Source organism: Giardia intestinalis, chromosome 5 (assembly GCF_000002435.2).
Source record: "Giardia intestinalis strain WB C6 chromosome 5, whole genome shotgun sequence".
In the NCBI taxonomy this organism is placed as follows: domain Eukaryota; phylum Fornicata; order Diplomonadida; family Hexamitidae; genus Giardia; species Giardia duodenalis.
Genome location: NC_051860.1, coordinates 1,026,951 through 1,044,443, shown reverse-complemented (window position 1 = coordinate 1,044,443; position 17,493 = coordinate 1,026,951). Strand labels below are relative to the sequence as shown.

Sequence of the window (17,493 nt, the reverse complement as noted above, 5' to 3'; positions counted from 1 at the left end):
CCTAATTTCTCTCAGGTCACATGCAAAGATCACAGACTACATAAATATCAGCACATACAATATGTGTCCACTAATGAACGGACACCCACAGCTGGCCCGTTGTCATGTTGAAGCTGCCCTCTGTCATCTGCCTCTTGAGATAACAGAGTCAATAAATATTAAGACAAAAGGACACCAACAATGGAGGCGAACACGGCGAGCATCCCCTTCGACCTATTGAGCGGCTTCACCATCTCATATGATAACAGGAGGCCAAGGGCTGCAGATAAGGGTGACCTTGCCGACGTACCTCTCTATGCATATGCAGAAAAAGACATAAGTCACTCTTATGAAATCGATCTGTCCGAGATTCAGTACCGATTGCACCTTGGCCTCCGCTACAAAGCTAAAGGTGATCGCACTCTTGATCCTCCCAATGGTGCTGAGCTGGGCTATATATCATCCCTTGTTAGTTCTTCTTTACAACAACACAACATAGGCGACGGATTTATAAGAAGCATTCCGCAACAAGTATTTCAATCCTTTTACACTACCACTGTGCCGTCGGGACCTGAGTTCCTCGAGATTGTTTTGCAACTTCTCAAAGAGCAGGGTGCCGGTGCTCTGCATAGGTGCCTTTTGGATGGAAAGTTCCCTATTCACATTCTCCGGAGCGTAGTTGACCACTTTAATGGCGCAAAGGTCCTCCCCGCACATGTATCACTTCTCGTCAACGTCTGCAGCAACCTTTTAGCCACCGGTAACGTTAACCTGTTTCTACTAGAGTCTGCACGAACACTTTATTTCAAGAATAATGGAGCGAGTACAGGGCCCTTTTCTCCTTATCATAAATGGATTCTGCATGAAAACCACGAGGCCCATGGATTGGTATCTACTACCCATAAAATCATGTCTACGAAAAGCCTGGACGAGTTCTACCGCGTTGAGGCATCTGTCAATAAGTTCTATGCGCAAAAGCTCTTTGACTATGTTTTCGGCTCACTGTCAAATCCATTTCTGGGCTCGCTGACACTATCCACTATTGGTGGATGTATGTACACGTTTCACAAGCCGAAATTTGATAATTCTCTGGCTATATTCTCAGTTACTAATGGGCTACGCAACGGTGTGCTAAGCGATCCACTCGACCAGCAACCAATCTATTCGTATCGTAAGCAGATTTTATCTTCCTTATACGTTAATCCAGAGGAAGCATCAGGCAATGTGGTCTCCAAGTCAAGGATGGATCAGGATTATGGTATCATTTCTAATTCTAATCTATATGCGCATTCGGGGCGGGTTTTTGTTATCGAACACATAGAGCCCTTTCCTCTTTCAGTTTGCCTACCCGGGATGGCTTACAGACTTGGGATTTTCTACTCCACCCCAGAGAACATGAAGAGTTTTGGGAAGATGCATACTATTCAGTCTATAATAAATACCTATTATACTGGAGACCCATCAGCCTATACAGGGAGTTACTGCTTTACCTCCATGGACACAACTTCCGATCAAGTCTGCGGTTTCCCAGAAGACTCAGACGGGGCCGATGCAGTACGGCAGATTAGCCCCTCTGTAGCTGCTCCAGAGTCGCAGAATCTGCACATGACAGACACCTCTCCACATTCGTCTACTGCCTTTGAAGAAGCACAGCGCAAAGCTAATTTCTACTTATTTCCACCTATTTCACAGAACCAACTTCTCGAAATGGATAGTACTGATCAGAATATGCCTTTTATCCATCCCGTGACAAAAACAACTATTTCGAAGACAACGCTTACTGTGGCGCCACATCTTATTGGACCTCATGGATATGCTCAGTGTTGCTTCTATGGTCAGAGGTGCCGCTTTCTTCTTGTAAAGGACAGGACGCACATTGTAACCCAGAAGTCTACCATACAATACGCAGTGTCCTCTGCACCAGCAGGAGCATCAACCCTTCAGCTTCGGTCTACAAACTGGGTTCTTCGTGAACTACCAACTGTTTGTCTTGCTGGCCAGTTCTTCCCTGCCCCGACGTTCACCGTTCAGCACAGCAAGTCTGGTGCCAAGGATCTGCAGAAAATGAAGGATAACACTAAAAAGGAACAAGTTGATGGCACACTGAACACAACTAACGACCCTGGCAATCATAGTGCTGAACCTGCTCGCAAACAAGCACCAAGGTCTAAGGCCCAATCACAGGACACTATTTCTAATGCATCTGATCCCTCACAATCATACACAACAGTCCCGAGGACCCCTTTTGATGACGATCAGTCTTTACTGACCACTGGACAAAAGCCGTCCTCAGCTACAACAGCTACAGATACAAATAAGCAGAGCCTTGCTGAAAAAATGTCAATAGGTGATAACGTATATTTTGTCCTTGGTCCAGAAAATGTAAAGCGTATAATAAAGCATAGAATAGGATACTTCATTACACGGTTCAACATAGAGGGCGATTTACAAAAGACGGGTACTCAGGAAAAGTCGTCGCTTCAGGCCGCCATACTAACACGCTATAAAGACCTACTTGGCATCTTTGCCGCAGAATCATTTTTCAAGGACATGGCAGACTCTGCAAAGGGAGACAAATCGGACAAGAATGATGAGTTTTGCACAGGTCTAGTTTCTGAGACACACATTTTCTACATCTTACTGTTGGAAAATTTCCTTTCATCAGGGGCGTTTGTGGACAGGTTTCTAACCAAATCTCGGGCAGATTATTATTTGATGCAGGCGGCAAAAATGACCGCAGAAAAATCCGATGCAAAGCTTTTCTTGATAGATAGATTCTTGGGATGGTCTCAAATGGCGCTCTGTCTCCTAACAAACTTCCGAGTTTCTTACATGCACAAGATACGGGAGAACAACGAATTCCAGACATACTCATATGTTGATGAGAATTCCTACCAAAGTTTTGGTGCCACGAGTCTGAGATTTGGCTGTTTTACCTCGCTTCTCAGCAAGTTTGGCGAGAAGGCAGAAAACTCTCCGAAGCACGACCTCCCCTTCAAGAACAGACTTCACATCTTTCCATTCTCTCTGCGAGAGGATCAATCTAGACCGCTCTTGGAGGGCATTTACTCCGTCATAACCGATCAGCCCGTCAATAGTCAGATACTTTATCCATACAAGAAGCTACATGCAAGCGCCTTCCCCAAGATAGGGCTCTTTACAAGGCCATTTATCAACCGTGATAAAAATCAAAAGCGCAGCAAGTCAAAGCAAGGAGGCCTCGAGGCAGAAAAGGAGGATGACATGGAACAGGAGATATTTCAGAGCATGAATAAGGTCTTTGAGCTCGACAAACGGCCAGACATTCATTGCACTAATTGCAACGCCGCCCTCCTGCCCAAAACACGCCAGCGTGCCTCCGCCCCAGATGACTTACGCGTCCATATCGAGCAGTTTGGGCTTTGCGCCAGTGAAATAGAATTCTGTATCAATACACCCGTACACATACTGCGGCGTCTTCCGCTTGACAAATTTAATGTTGTTAATACAGGATTTCCTAGTAAGATCCTTGAAGAACATCGGTATCAGGATGTACGGGTGTCTGGGTCGTCTAGCAGTCACGTAGAGTATTTACCGACACATATCAGGCGAGCATTCAAAGAACACTTGCATCCTGTCAACGTTGTTTTATCAATGAGGGATGCAGAATGCTCAAAAGATTCCCAAAGCCTGATAGCCAAATCAAACCTAGATAGGTCTGATAAGAGCAACATGTTGTGGTCAGGATACATGCAAAAGATCATTGAGATCATTGATGACACAGGTATACGGGACATACTGACAACTGACCAGCATAACATCATCCATGTGCACGCTCTGCGAGCAATGGATAACAAAAATCAAGAGAAGCTGGCGGCCGCACGCTATAAGCTTAAGAGAGCAAGCCTGTTCTTGTCGGGGAAAACCGTGTTGCCAACTCATAACTTAGGATCAGACTTTATGACATACAGAGGTTGTCCGTTTCTTTCTAAGAAAGTATTAAAGGATGCTGGAGAAGACCGCGTTGAAAAGATAATCTCTGGATATGCCAATGCGATCACGGAACATGTTTTTCCTGACTCTATTTCTGGAACAATTAATTCTCAGGCCTTTCCTGACGAAAGGATGATTTCATCCTTTAATAACTATGCCAATTATAGTTCCATCACCATGAAGCCGCGGGAAATCTTCTCTTGTCTAGGAAACGACGTGGATCATGGAGTCCAAACCAATAGCTACGATCCCTTGTGTCAGGAAGGCTTCACCGATGCAGTATACCCCTTTCATATTTTCTATCCAGTAAAACAGGCGCGTGCAGCTCTTTCTGACGAGGGCATAAAAGGACTCGTTAAATCGTGTTGGCAGCGATGGACGGACGACGAGCACATGGCAATGTGCAACATCTCCCGAATCATCCGTGTCATTAAAAACCGCTCTACACTGTTCAGCCTTCGTGTTAGTAACCCTAGGGGTGGATTGACCATGAGAGACAAGTGCCTTGTTCTAGATTCCTCTGCTCAGGCTAAAACACTGAAGTCAAAAGCCGGAATGGCGGGTAGGTCTCGGCAACGTGGTAAAATGGAAAAGGACAACGAAATAAGCAGCCAGGCTAACGATCTTCCCCAATTGGATGGGTCTTTATCGGTACGGGACAAAATGCTGAAGGGCACTAGGGCACGTGTTGCTGGCTCAGAGGATGGAGTATCAGCTAAAGGAAAAGAGATATACTATGTGGATAGCATCGACATGAATGACTACACTGTGTACGATCAGATGAAGGAGTACTGGGATCCCCGAAAGTGCCTCTTTGGGATCACCCGTCTCTTCGAGCAACTTACTAGCAGATCCACACTGATTTACGGAGTTACTCGCGACTATCAAGACCGAATCGTAGATGTCAGTATTTATCCTTACGAGCAGGCGGAAAATTTAGACGATAAGTTCTTTATGAGTAAGAGCGGAGATGAGATTTTGCATTGCTCAAGTATCATTGCGGATATGTCTATTGTTAGCGATTATACTAGAGGGAATATGAATCTTGCTTTAGCTAATAACCTCAAGAAAATGTATAAAGATAATGTTCCAATGTTTGTTATTTCTGAAAAAGACAGCATCAAGGCTAATCGAGAGCGTATCAAAAAGATATCTGGGGATCCTGCAAGCACCGAAGAAAAGCAAATAGAGATGAACCTTTCTCTAGTTAGAGAGTCGCGTATTGCTATACGTACGATTTATATTGATATGTATTCATATCCAGGTTTTTCACTAGACACTATGCACTACGGCATTCTCGCAATTTCCAATACACAGCAGAAGCCATTATATAGGCACCGGACGGTCACAATCTCGAAGCTTCCGCCCAGAGATGCTCTCAATGTTAGTTTCTTCAATAGCGCAATCACTCATATTTCTACTATTTATACTGATTGCGGCGCCAAGGTTCGTGGAGTGGTTACTAAGAATATCTTCTCGCTGTCACAAGACAAGCTCAGCAGTTACATGTTTGAGCTTGACCGCTGCAGTGAAGAGTATTGGCCAACAGCCCCACACACCCACTGCTTGCTGATATGTGAGAACAAGCTTGCGGAAGAGAAGTGGGGTAGTGACCAGAAGCCTTCACAGACCACGCGTGATAAGATCTTCTATACAATGGCAGTCAAAAATAAAGCAGAGATGATCTCAAACGGTACACTACAACAGAACACATTTGAAACAACAATCGATTTTCCCAGTGAAATCGTTGACGTCCTTAGGTTTTCTCAGGAGATGCGCGATACGGCGGGAAAGCGATTAAAATCTTTTCTGGACGAGATATCAGCGTTGAAGTCCCCGAGTGACAGCACCGAAGGGCTTACATATTGGTTTAACATGAAGTGTTTAATAGATACAAAGAATTATGAAATCTACACAAAGTTCATCAGCACACCAGTATTCATGAAAGATATAGAGGCCCATGTTTCAAAGCCACGAGTGAGAGAATGTGTATTCAAATGTTTTATAGATATAATCCAAGATATGCATAAAATGGTATTGAACGCGCTGCAGTACAATTTGACAGAGCCTATCCATGCTGATGGCATGCTCAGCGAAATCAATACCGAAGAAGACCTAAACAACTTTTTGAAGTTAGATCGCGCCAGAAATGCAGTGGTGCTATGGTATGTAACAGAACTCATGCGCCGGCTGCGTCAGTTCTATAGAATTAATTCCCAGGCCTTTGCATTGCTTGGAGTTTCATGGATACGATACAACTTTTACGATTCTGTTTCAGGGTCTCAACCCACACCCGGGAAATTAAAAGCTATGATCCTAGGAAGCTATTATCATATAACGCGCTACTATATCCGTCCATATGACGCCCTTCTCAAGGATGATTATGTGCGTCTCGGGCGCAAGCAACAAAAAATGTGCAGAAGGCAGTTAGATGCAAAGCTATCTATTAGTAAACATATTTGAATTAGACCAGCTGCTTAAAGGTGATTTAATGGCACTGATCTAATTCTCCCTACTGAGGTAGCTAGCTCTATTACTAATCCATGAAATTAATATCATGCCAAATAGCTTTATATTATGGAAAGTGCGAAAGACTTATTTTTTAGGCGGGTATCTTTAACGATTCTGGTATTCTCCCGTGATAGGTAGATGTGCTCTGCCCTATTAAAATTGTAATCCGATAATCACTTAGAAATTTGTGGAAGCTGGCTTGATCGCAGATTGCAATCTCCTGGAACTTAGTAAGCAGCTGCGTCTTGGATATGTGCAGGTCTGGGTCGGACCAGTCATAAGGCGAGTTGAAACCGATGGTGCTGAACCGCCGGCGCTCCAGGACAACCGAAAAGAACAGGGAGAGGTTCCAGAGGAGCATCTTGTACTTTCTGTCGGCCACATGTGCGATCTTCAGGGGGTCCGTTGCCTGGAGCGCATCGAAATTTCCAGTAAAACCATCCTGCTCTATAGTGCTGCAGCGCGCCCGGCCGCCTGTGCCGTGGCACCCCTGAGAAGGTGCTGCCCGACGATCATGGCCAGCCCGTAGGCTAGTCGACACATCGTGGAAGCAACAGAACGTGAGAAGCATGAAAGGCCGGTCCATGGCACGAACCAGGATGCAGATGCTCCGTGCATCGGGGGATGGCACGCTGGCCTCGCGGCGGCAGAGCCGTCATCTGATCACTCATTTACTCTCCGCTTCACCGGGGCGGGGTTGTCCCCTGCTACCTGACCAGGTCCTCCATGCGAGCCACCGCCGCCCCGGACAAGCCACTCCCCCCATGCACCGGCCGAGATCCAGAATCCGAAATCAGAAGGTCAGATGTCGTCCAGCTCCGACGGGGAGGATTGTGCCTCCTCCTCCAGGGTGGTAACGAATGCAGATGAGCGTCCGAGGCTGGTGGTGGGATCAGCCTCTCACACGCTAAGCTGACGCTCACCAGGATCATTGCCCGCTGGTCGAGATGGACCCACACGTGACCCATGTAAATCCCTCGACAAGAAATAGGAGTTGGGGTGCTTGGCTGGCAGAGGTGGACTGATCCTGCCCGCACCGGAGAGTAGTGGCCTGGGCCACCTGCCGGGTGTCTGCCACAGCAGTTGGCAGTGCCTGACACCCTCGAGTAGACAGGTGTCGTCTGCCGAGCAAGCCGACTTCGGTGAGCCAGTCCTAATCGCTCTTGGTGCCTCAGACGACGCCTCTCAGAGAGGTGGCCCTGGACCGACGCCTCGACAGACCGAAGCATCACCCCAAGTGTGTTGTGCAGTGCAGATGGAGCCCACACGTCACTGAGCCAGACACACTGCACAGAATGAGCGTCGACACGGTCTCGTGCTGGGTGACGGAGCACCTGCAAGAGCGCCCTGCGATCCATGAGCAGAGGGCCATACTTCTCCCCGACACAACACATGGGAGTACTCCATCGACATCCACGAATGCGTACCACAACCTCAAGATGGAGGCGTACGTGGAGCGCACCCTCCGATCATACTCGAGACTGATGGTATAATCCACGAGGAGACGAAGAGGCACCCGAGGAACGGGGTAGACACCCGGGGTCGTGGCGTGCGATCTTCGTCATGGAGCACCAGGGCCCGGGCCACGTGGAGACCAGATCGCCGCGACAAACGCAAGGCCCTGAATAACGGGTGCCCACCAGTGCCAGACGATAGTTGACCCCGATGGGCCAGAGGAAGGGGGAACCCTAGAGGTAACGTGAGGAGCAGCGGCTTCCGGGGGACGGGGCACAGAGTCTTCTCCTGTCGGGATCGAGGGCATCTGATCTTCGGACTCTGGATTTTGATCTCAGCTGGTACACGAGCGAGAGATACCCGCTTGCCCAGGACGGCAGTGGCTCGCACGGGAAATCACTCAGGTAGCGGGTGAGCCGTCATCTGAGCTCCCGGTCGACAGACTGCCTGGCCAGTACTGATATTATATGCCGCCCCATACATTATGCATTGAGAGAGTGGTACTGCACGAGGACGCAGTGGGGCGTCTTCTTCCTTGCTCTGGAGCCAACACCTGTTCACTGTGAGGGCGCGGATGCTCAGAGCTTCCAGGGTCGTCTACATGTGCTGGTGAGACCGGGCGGGTAGCCTTCTGGCATTAGAGGCCTGCACAGGCCAACAGGTCCCCTCCTTTGGTTCATGAGCCATGCACCGACGCTTTTCGAGAGGCGACCCGCTCCAAGCCAGGGAACTGCGGCGGAGCGTCCTTGTAGCCTGTTTGCTGAGGCGCTTCTTATCCCCATGATCACAGAGCTAGAGAAGGCAAGCCATACTCCCCGCTCGAAGCTCTGGGGGTAGAACACCAGTCACCAGACATGGCCACGGCCACAGCTGTTCTGGCGCCTATTCTATGGGCGCCGCCACACATGTCCTCGCTCTGTGCGCAGTAGCGGCCCAGTACACAAGGGCCTAAAGTAGGAATGCCCCAGAGACTGCCGAGATAGCTCTTGGGGTCCTGTCTTCGGGTCCATCTCTGTCTTGATACTAGTGATGCTAGGGACAGAGCCGAGGAGGAAGCGCTTTACTGGGCTTGCTTCATCTTCTGATTTTTTCGGGTCTTGAGGAGTTGATCAAGCAGCAATAGACCGCGCCAACGAGCGAGCATCGCAGCGTCTGGCAGTAAGCAGCTCCAGCCCCTGACGCGTCTACTATCGGGTGGCCCGCCGCTCTCAAGTATTTGCAGCAACGACAGCAATAGGCAATCGCCGGCCTCTTTCGCGCGCACACCCTAGAGTGGCTTCTCAGAGGCACCCTCTGCGGCGTCCTTGCGCAGCAGTGGGCAGGGTCTCGGCAAGCTCTGCCTGCTAGGACGGTCGGGGCGTCTTCTCGGAGACTGATGGCCAGCTACCGTGGACACGCAGGAAGTCGTCTGTAGTGGTCTAAGCATCGGTATCGAACTCCACGTTAGAAGTCACCGCTTAGCGGGCCGGAACCGTGAGAGAGGGCCCCGCAAATGCATGTTGTTCCGCCCCACAACCCGCCATCGGTTGGCAGCCTTAATGTTCGGCAGATTTTTGCTCGCGGGCGCCATTCTTCAGCTGGCACGGGCTGCGTGTGAAGAGGACAAAACCTCAACTGATGGAAAGTGTAAAACATGCGGGGTCACCATCGGCCAAGACACTTGGTGCTCAGTTTGCATAGGAGAAAACTATGCGCCCATCAACGGAACATGCGCCGATATAACAACTGACTCTGTGGGCTCTGTCTTTTGCACCCAAAAGGCCGGCGGCGTTTGTACACAGTGTGCTGGGAACTCCTTTATGTTTGCAGGCGGCTGCTATTCCTCTTCGGAGGGTCTTCCCGGTTATAACTTGTGCTTACGATCTGCTGGCAATGGCGTATGCGCAGAGGCTGCCCCAGGGTACTTCATTCCAGGCGAGACGGCTGCCACCAAGCCGTCGGTTATATCATGCAGCGACAAAACTGGACTGCTTATTACAGCACATACTTATAAGGGAGTGGAATTTTGTGAAGAGTGCAGCGGCTCGGAGCTGACCAGTGGCCAAGATGGAACCGCTAAGTGCACCAAGTGTGGAGCCAGCAAGTATCTCAAGGATAATGCGTGCGTGGACAACGCCGAGGCGTGCGGGAAGGGATACTTTGGTAAGCCAGATGCAGCAGCGGGTAATAAGTGCATTGCTTGTACAGATCAGTCCGACGGTGGCACGGCTGGGTGCGCCGAGTGCATGTATGACTCTAACACAAGGAAGGCCATTTGCACAAAATGCACCACCGATTACCTCAGAAAGAAAGCAGATGGCACCACAGAGTGTGTGGCGGCGAATGAGTGCGACGATACTCAGAAAGGCTTTTATAAGGTGGTCGACTCCACAAATGGAAATAAGTGTGTATCGTGTGCCGACGGAGCCGGGCTCGCTGTCGGGACCGATGGGGCTTGGAAGGGTGTCGACGGATGTGCCAAGTGTATCAAGCCGGCAGATATAAACACACCCACAAAGTGCGACGAGTGCAAGCCGGGATATGAGATAAGTACAGACAAAACAAAATGCACAAGCACTGCACCACCGGACTGTCCAATCGAGAATTGCAAAGTGTGCTCCGAGGATAAGAGAGCCTGCGAGGAGTGCAATAGCAACAATTATCTTACCCCAACAAGAATGTGCATAGATGACTGTAAAAAGATTGGAAACTACTATTATACCAGCAATGCTAACAATAAGCTGATCTGCAAGGAATGTGCTGTGGCTAATTGCAAGGAATGCGAGAACACTGGGACTTGTAAGACGTGTGACGATGGATTTTACAAGAGTAGCGAAGAATGCAAGGCATGCGACTCCAACTGCAAAACATGTAATGGAGGAACTAGTGCCGATTGTACCAAGTGTCTTAGCGGAGCGGTACTCAAATATGGGAATGATGGCACTAAAGGCACATGCGGAGCTGGATGCGCAACGGGCACAGGAGCAGGAGCATGCAAGACGTGCGGCCTAATTATTGACGGGACGAGCTATTGCTCAGAGTGTGCTGTCGAGACAGAATACCCCCAGGGTGGCGTCTGTAGCTCAACAACTGTCCGTGCTGCAGCCACTTGTAAGGCTGGAAGCGTTGCCAAGGGTATGTGTAATTCATGCACCAACGGATTCCTTCGTATGAATGGAGGCTGTTATGAGACAACCAAGTTCCCTGGAAAGAGCGTCTGTGAGGAAGCAGCATCGGCTGGGGATACCTGCCAAAAAGAGGCCCCAGGCTATCATCTTAATAACAATGACCTTGTGACTTGCTCGCCTGGATGTAAGACGTGCACTAGTAACACTGTGTGTACTGCATGCATGGAGGGATATGTGAAAACTAGCGATTCGTGCGCAAAGTGTGCCGCTGGTTGTGCTACATGTACAGGGTCCACCACAGCTTGCGACACTTGCAGCACTGGGTACTACAAATCTGGGACTACCTGTGTGTCTTGCACGGAAAGCAACAGTGATAAGACTATCACCGGCGTCGCCAACTGCGCTAGCTGCGCTCCTCCACTCAACAATAAAGGGTCTGTCCTCTGCTACCTCATAAAGGATAGCGGTAGCACCAACAAAAGTGGTCTCAGCGCGGGCGCCATCGCGGGCATCTCCGTCGCAGTCATCATTGTTGTCGGCGGTCTTGTTGGGTTCCTCTGCTGGTGGTTTATGTGCAGAGGAAAAGCGTAGATGTACTTAGGTAGTAAATACGTCACTGTATAAGCCTATCACTCCTGTTTCCAGGGCCTCGCCTGTAGGTGCATTCAAGGATCTCACGGGCAATTCTTATTCAATTTCTGGCCGTCCGGAGATGAGGGTTGGTTTTGGATAACATAACGAGAGAGTCCTCTCCAGTGATATATCCAGAGCCTAGCGCCTTCCCTGGTCGCTCTGTGGGTGTGTGCTCAGACCGAATGCGTACTTCGGTCCTTTCGGGGTTCAGGCCTTCTTACGGACTCTCTGGTCCACCAGTGGCGCCTCTTCTTGGTCTTCCTTCGTGGCGGGTGAAGCTCCGGTCGCTGTCTTTTTTAGATGCCCCGTCCGCCAGGGGCTGCCATCGGGCTCTCCGCTGGCTGGGCCCTCGGTGTCCGGGCAGCTGTGGCTCGAGTCAGTGCTCCCACGGTCGCGGTCACGTAGGTCTCAGTGGGCCGGCTGGTGGGTGAGGCAGGGGTATGGGGCGGTGAGGCTGGTGGGGACTGGTGGGGGCTGAGGTGGGGGGTGTCTGTATGTGCCCCTGGGTTCGGTGGGTCATTGGGGTGATCCCCGCTCTGTTTGCTAAGGTGGTTGTGTCTGATCCCCAGCCTTCGTTGCACTCCAAGACACAGGCACCGACGATCGTGTCGTGTCCCCCTGACTGAGTGCCTCCCTGGCCCCTGCATGCCTCGGGCAGTACTGCCTCTCTGCCTGGCCGGTACGTGAGGACTGAGGCAGGCCATCGCAGCCTCTCCTGTTGCTCTGTGCGTGTCTGCTGAGCCCCCTGGCATGCCCTGTCCGGTGCCTCGACGAGGGTAGTTCACCTGGGACCAGCAGGGGTGTGGATGACCCTGTGGATGGGATGGGGTTCTCTCGTGCCTCTAGTGTGATGGCTCAGAAGACTGGCATGGTGGGGCACCAGTGACTGCACTGTCTCCGTGGTCAGCTGTGCTGCTCCTGGTGGGTCCTCGTTGTGGAGCGCTGTGTGTCGTCCGTAGGCAGAGGTGATCCTCCTTGGTCTCAGGATGCTCTATCATGCAGAGAGGAGCACGCTGATGGTTACCCATACCTCACCTGCTGTGCCCTCGAGGAGTTCCCGATGTGGTCCACCAGGACCTTGACCCCTCCTCGTGGCTCTGATGACTTCTCGGGGAGAGTCGGGGCACCCTATACTGAGGGAGGCGTGCACCCTCCTGCATGAGCTGAGTCACTCACTGCACTGCCCTCAAGGAGGTCTGCTATGAGAGGCAGTGGAATGATCGACAGCCCCTCAGAGTGCGGTGGAGGGTGCTCGTGGTCGTCTCTGTGATCGGGCATCACTCTGATGGTCGGCTCCTGTGCCTTTGTGGTGCTCAGAGGCCACCTGTGCTCCATCGTCTGCTGGACAGCCGGGCCTCTTGTGTCATCCGAAGGCCTCCTCACTCCTCTGGCTGCTGCCCCCTCGGGTCATTGATAGAGGCAGTCGAGGCCAGCAGAGTCTTCGGTGAGTCGTGCCTGCCTGGGTGTCATGGGGGCTGGCAGCTGTCAGGGCTCTGCCACTGCTCACCTGCCTGGAGTGTGCCTCCCTTGGGCCTGCTCTGCTGTGCTGCGTGAGTCCTCTGGCTTCCTACCAGGCCCTGACTGTGAGGGTGACTCCACCTGGCCCTCTGATGCCCCTGTGGATGAGCATAGCAATGTGTCTGGCTAGGGATCTCTGGTGCCCGTGTCTGTCACTGCCTCTCGGGTGGCTGTCTGGGGCTCTCGCATGAGGTCTACAGTCAGCGTGTCCCGAGCAGACTCCAGTCCTCTCTGGGTCCACACAGTCTGTCCGTGTGTGGATGGCCCTCCTGGACTCAGGTCCGTCTGTGCACACTGCCACTCAGCCTCGAGAGCAGACCAGTGCAGTCACCAGGGTCGCTGTCAGAGGGAGTCGTCTGTCACTACATCGCTTGAGCAGGCCATGCAGCCCAGGCTGGCTGCTGTGCACCCTCATGGCAGGGATACTTGACTCCCCTTGGTCATCCTCTCTGTCTGGTGTGCACGGCTCCTGAGGGTTGTCTGGGTGGAGGCACTCACAGACCACGAGCACACAGAGGGGTGAGTCACAGATGGACAGCCCCCAGTCACCACAGCTATGATCACCCCAGTCTATCGAGGGACCAGAGGCACATACAGACACCCCCCACCTCAGCCCCCACCAGTCCCCACCAGCCTCACCGCCCCATACCCCTGCCTCACCCACCAGCCGGCCCACTGAGACCTACGTGACCGCGACCGTGGGAGCACTGACTCGAGCCACAGCTGCCCGGACACCGAGGGCCCAGCCAGCGGAGAGCCCGATGGCAGCCCCTGGCGGACGGGGCATCTAAAAAAGACAGCGACCGGAGCTTCACCCGCCACGAAGGAAGACCAAGAAGAGGCGCCACTGGTGGACCAGAGAGTCCGTAAGAAGGCCTGAACCCCGAAAGGACCGAAGTACGCATTCGGTCTGAGCACACACCCACAGAGCGACCAGGGAAGGCGCTAGGCTCTGGATATATCACTGGAGAGGACTCTCTCGTTATGTTATCCAAAACCAACCCTCATCTCCGGACGGCCAGAAATTGAATAAGAATTGCCCGTGAGATCCTTGAATGCACCTACAGGCGAGGCCCTGGAAACAGGAGTGATAGGCTTATACAGTGACGTATTTACTACCTAAGTACATCTACGCTTTTCCTCTGCACATAAACCACCAGCAGAGGAACCCAACAAGACCGCCGACAACAATGATGACTGCGACGGAGATGCCCGCGATGGCGCCCGCGCTGAGACCACTTTTGTTGGTGCTACCGCTATCCTTTATGAGGTAGCAGAGGACAGACCCTTTATTGTTGAGTGGAGGAGCGCAGCTAGCGCAGTTGGCGACGCCGGTGATAGTCTTATCACTGTTGCTTTCCGTGCAAGACACACAGGTAGTCCCAGATTTGTAGTACCCAGTGCTGCAAGTGTCGCAAGCTGTGGTGGACCCTGTACATGTAGCACAACCAGCGGCACACTTTGCGCACGAATCGCTAGTTTTCACATATCCCTCCATGCATGCAGTACACACAGTGTTACTAGTGCACGTCTTACATCCAGGCGAGCAAGTCACAAGGTCATTGTTATTAAGATGATAGCCTGGGGCCTCTTTTTGGCAGGTATCCCCAGCCGATGCTGCTTCCTCACAGACGCTCTTTCCAGGGAACTTGGTTGTCTCATAACAGCCTCCATTCATACGAAGGAATCCGTTGGTGCATGAATTACACATACCCTTGGCAACGCTTCCAGCCTTACAAGTGGCTGCAGCACGGACAGTTGTTGAGCTACAGACGCCACCCTGGGGGTATTCTGTCTCGACAGCACACTCTGAGCAATAGCTCGTCCCGTCAATAATTAGGCCGCACGTCTTGCATGCTCCTGCTCCTGTGCCCGTTGCGCATCCAGCTCCGCATGTGCCTTTAGTGCCATCATTCCCATATTTGAGTACCGCTCCGCTAAGACACTTGGTACAATCGGCACTAGTTCCTCCATTACATGTTTTGCAGTTGGAGTCGCATGCCTTGCATTCTTCGCTACTCTTGTAAAATCCATCGTCACACGTCTTACAAGTCCCAGTGTTCTCGCATTCCTTGCAATTAGCCACAGCACATTCCTTGCAGATCAGCTTATTGTTAGCATTGCTGGTATAATAGTAGTTTCCAATCTTTTTACAGTCATCTATGCACATTCTTGTTGGGGTAAGATAATTGTTGCTATTGCACTCCTCGCAGGCTCTCTTATCCTCGGAGCACACTTTGCAATTCTCGATTGGACAGTCCGGTGGTGCAGTGCTTGTGCATTTTGTTTTGTCTGTACTTATCTCATATCCCGGCTTGCACTCGTCGCACTTTGTGGGTGTGTTTATATCTGCCGGCTTGATACACTTGGCACATCCGTCGACACCCTTCCAAGCCCCATCGGTCCCGACAGCGAGCCCGGCTCCGTCGGCACACGATACACACTTATTTCCATTTGTGGAGTCGACCACCTTATAAAAGCCTTTCTGAGTATCGTCGCACTCATTCGCCGCCACACACTCTGTGGTGCCATCTGCTTTCTTTCTGAGGTAATCGGTGGTGCATTTTGTGCAAATGGCCTTCCTTGTGTTAGAGTCATACATGCACTCGGCGCACCCAGCCGTGCCACCGTCGGACTGATCTGTACAAGCAATGCACTTATTACCCGCTGCTGCATCTGGCTTACCAAAGTATCCCTTCCCGCACGCCTCGGCGTTGTCCACGCACGCATTATCCTTGAGATACTTGCTGGCTCCACACTTGGTGCACTTAGCGGTTCCATCTTGGCCACTGGTCAGCTCCGAGCCGCTGCACTCTTCACAAAATTCCACTCCCTTATAAGTATGTGCTGTAATAAGCAGTCCAGTTTTGTCGCTGCATGATATAACCGACGGCTTGGTGGCAGCCGTCTCGCCTGGAATGAAGTACCCTGGGGCAGCCTCTGCGCATACGCCATTGCCAGCAGATCGTAAGCACAAGTTATAACCGGGAAGACCCTCCGAAGAGGAATAGCAGCCGCCTGCAAACATAAAGGAGTTCCCAGCACACTGTGTACAAACGCCGCCGGCCTTTTGGGTGCAAAAGACAGAGCCCACAGAGTCAGTTGTTATATCGGCGCATGTTCCGTTGATGGGCGCATAGTTTTCTCCTATGCAAACTGAGCACCAAGTGTCTTGGCCGATGGTGACCCCGCATGTTTTACACTTTCCATCAGTTGAGGTTTTGTCCTCTTCACACGCAGCCCGTGCCAGCTGAAGAATGGCGCCCGCGAGCAAAAATCTGCCGAACATTAAGGCTGCCAACCGATGGCGGGTTGTGGGGCGGAACAACATGCATTTGCGGGGCCCTCTCTCACGGTTCCGGCCCGCTAAGCGGTGACTTCTAACGTGGAGTTCGATACCGATGCTTAGACCACTACAGACGACTTCCTGCGTGTCCACGGTAGCTGGCCATCAGTCTCCGAGAAGACGCCCCGACCGTCCTAGCAGGCAGAGCTTGCCGAGACCCTGCCCACTGCTGCGCAAGGACGCCGCAGAGGGTGCCTCTGAGAAGCCACTCTAGGGTGTGCGCGCGAAAGAGGCCGGCGATTGCCTATTGCTGTCGTTGCTGCAAATACTTGAGAGCGGCGGGCCACCCGATAGTAGACGCGTCAGGGGCTGGAGCTGCTTACTGCCAGACGCTGCGATGCTCGCTCGTTGGCGCGGTCTATTGCTGCTTGATCAACTCCTCAAGACCCGAAAAAATCAGAAGATGAAGCAAGCCCAGTAAAGCGCTTCCTCCTCGGCTCTGTCCCTAGCATCACTAGTATCAAGACAGAGATGGACCCGAAGACAGGACCCCAAGAGCTATCTCGGCAGTCTCTGGGGCATTCCTACTTTAGGCCCTTGTGTACTGGGCCGCTACTGCGCACAGAGCGAGGACATGTGTGGCGGCGCCCATAGAATAGGCGCCAGAACAGCTGTGGCCGTGGCCATGTCTGGTGACTGGTGTTCTACCCCCAGAGCTTCGAGCGGGGAGTATGGCTTGCCTTCTCTAGCTCTGTGATCATGGGGATAAGAAGCGCCTCAGCAAACAGGCTACAAGGACGCTCCGCCGCAGTTCCCTGGCTTGGAGCGGGTCGCCTCTCGAAAAGCGTCGGTGCATGGCTCATGAACCAAAGGAGGGGACCTGTTGGCCTGTGCAGGCCTCTAATGCCAGAAGGCTACCCGCCCGGTCTCACCAGCACATGTAGACGACCCTGGAAGCTCTGAGCATCCGCGCCCTCACAGTGAACAGGTGTTGGCTCCAGAGCAAGGAAGAAGACGCCCCACTGCGTCCTC

At 51.9% G+C, this 17,493-nt stretch overlaps 5 protein-coding genes across 5 annotated transcripts; 2 read left to right on the top strand and 3 right to left on the bottom strand.

The window, feature by feature from the left end:
• Positions 1-180: 180 nt before the first annotated feature.
• On the top strand, positions 181-6,414 carry GL50803_00102056 (uncharacterized protein; the record flags this gene model as incomplete). The annotated part of the gene is made up of 1 exon (XM_001706725.1): positions 181-6,414. The coding sequence occupies one exon, from the start codon at positions 181-183 to the stop codon at positions 6,412-6,414; it is 6,234 nt and encodes a 2,077-aa protein (XP_001706777.1).
• Positions 6,415-6,553: 139 nt separating this feature from the next.
• On the bottom strand, positions 6,554-7,048 carry GL50803_0013239 (Dynein heavy chain and region D6 of dynein motor containing protein; the record flags this gene model as incomplete). Its single annotated transcript, XM_001706726.1, has 1 exon — positions 6,554-7,048. The coding sequence occupies one exon, from the start codon at positions 7,046-7,048 to the stop codon at positions 6,554-6,556; it is 495 nt and encodes a 164-aa protein (XP_001706778.1).
• Positions 7,049-7,169: 121 nt separating this feature from the next.
• On the bottom strand, positions 7,170-7,856 carry GL50803_00d60184 (uncharacterized protein; the record flags this gene model as incomplete). The annotated part of the gene is made up of 1 exon (XM_038046459.1): positions 7,170-7,856. The coding sequence occupies one exon, from the start codon at positions 7,854-7,856 to the stop codon at positions 7,170-7,172; it is 687 nt and encodes a 228-aa protein (XP_037902171.1).
• A 1,599-nt stretch (positions 7,857-9,455) lies between these two features.
• GL50803_00d14586 (VSP with INR) lies at positions 9,456-11,615 on the top strand (the record flags this gene model as incomplete). The annotated part of the gene is made up of 1 exon (XM_038046450.1): positions 9,456-11,615. The coding sequence occupies one exon, from the start codon at positions 9,456-9,458 to the stop codon at positions 11,613-11,615; it is 2,160 nt and encodes a 719-aa protein (XP_037902170.1).
• A 2,689-nt stretch (positions 11,616-14,304) lies between these two features.
• Positions 14,305-16,464, bottom strand: GL50803_0014586 (VSP with INR; the record flags this gene model as incomplete). The annotated part of the gene is made up of 1 exon (XM_001704061.2): positions 14,305-16,464. The coding sequence occupies one exon, from the start codon at positions 16,462-16,464 to the stop codon at positions 14,305-14,307; it is 2,160 nt and encodes a 719-aa protein (XP_001704113.2).
• Positions 16,465-17,493: the final 1,029 nt, after the last annotated feature.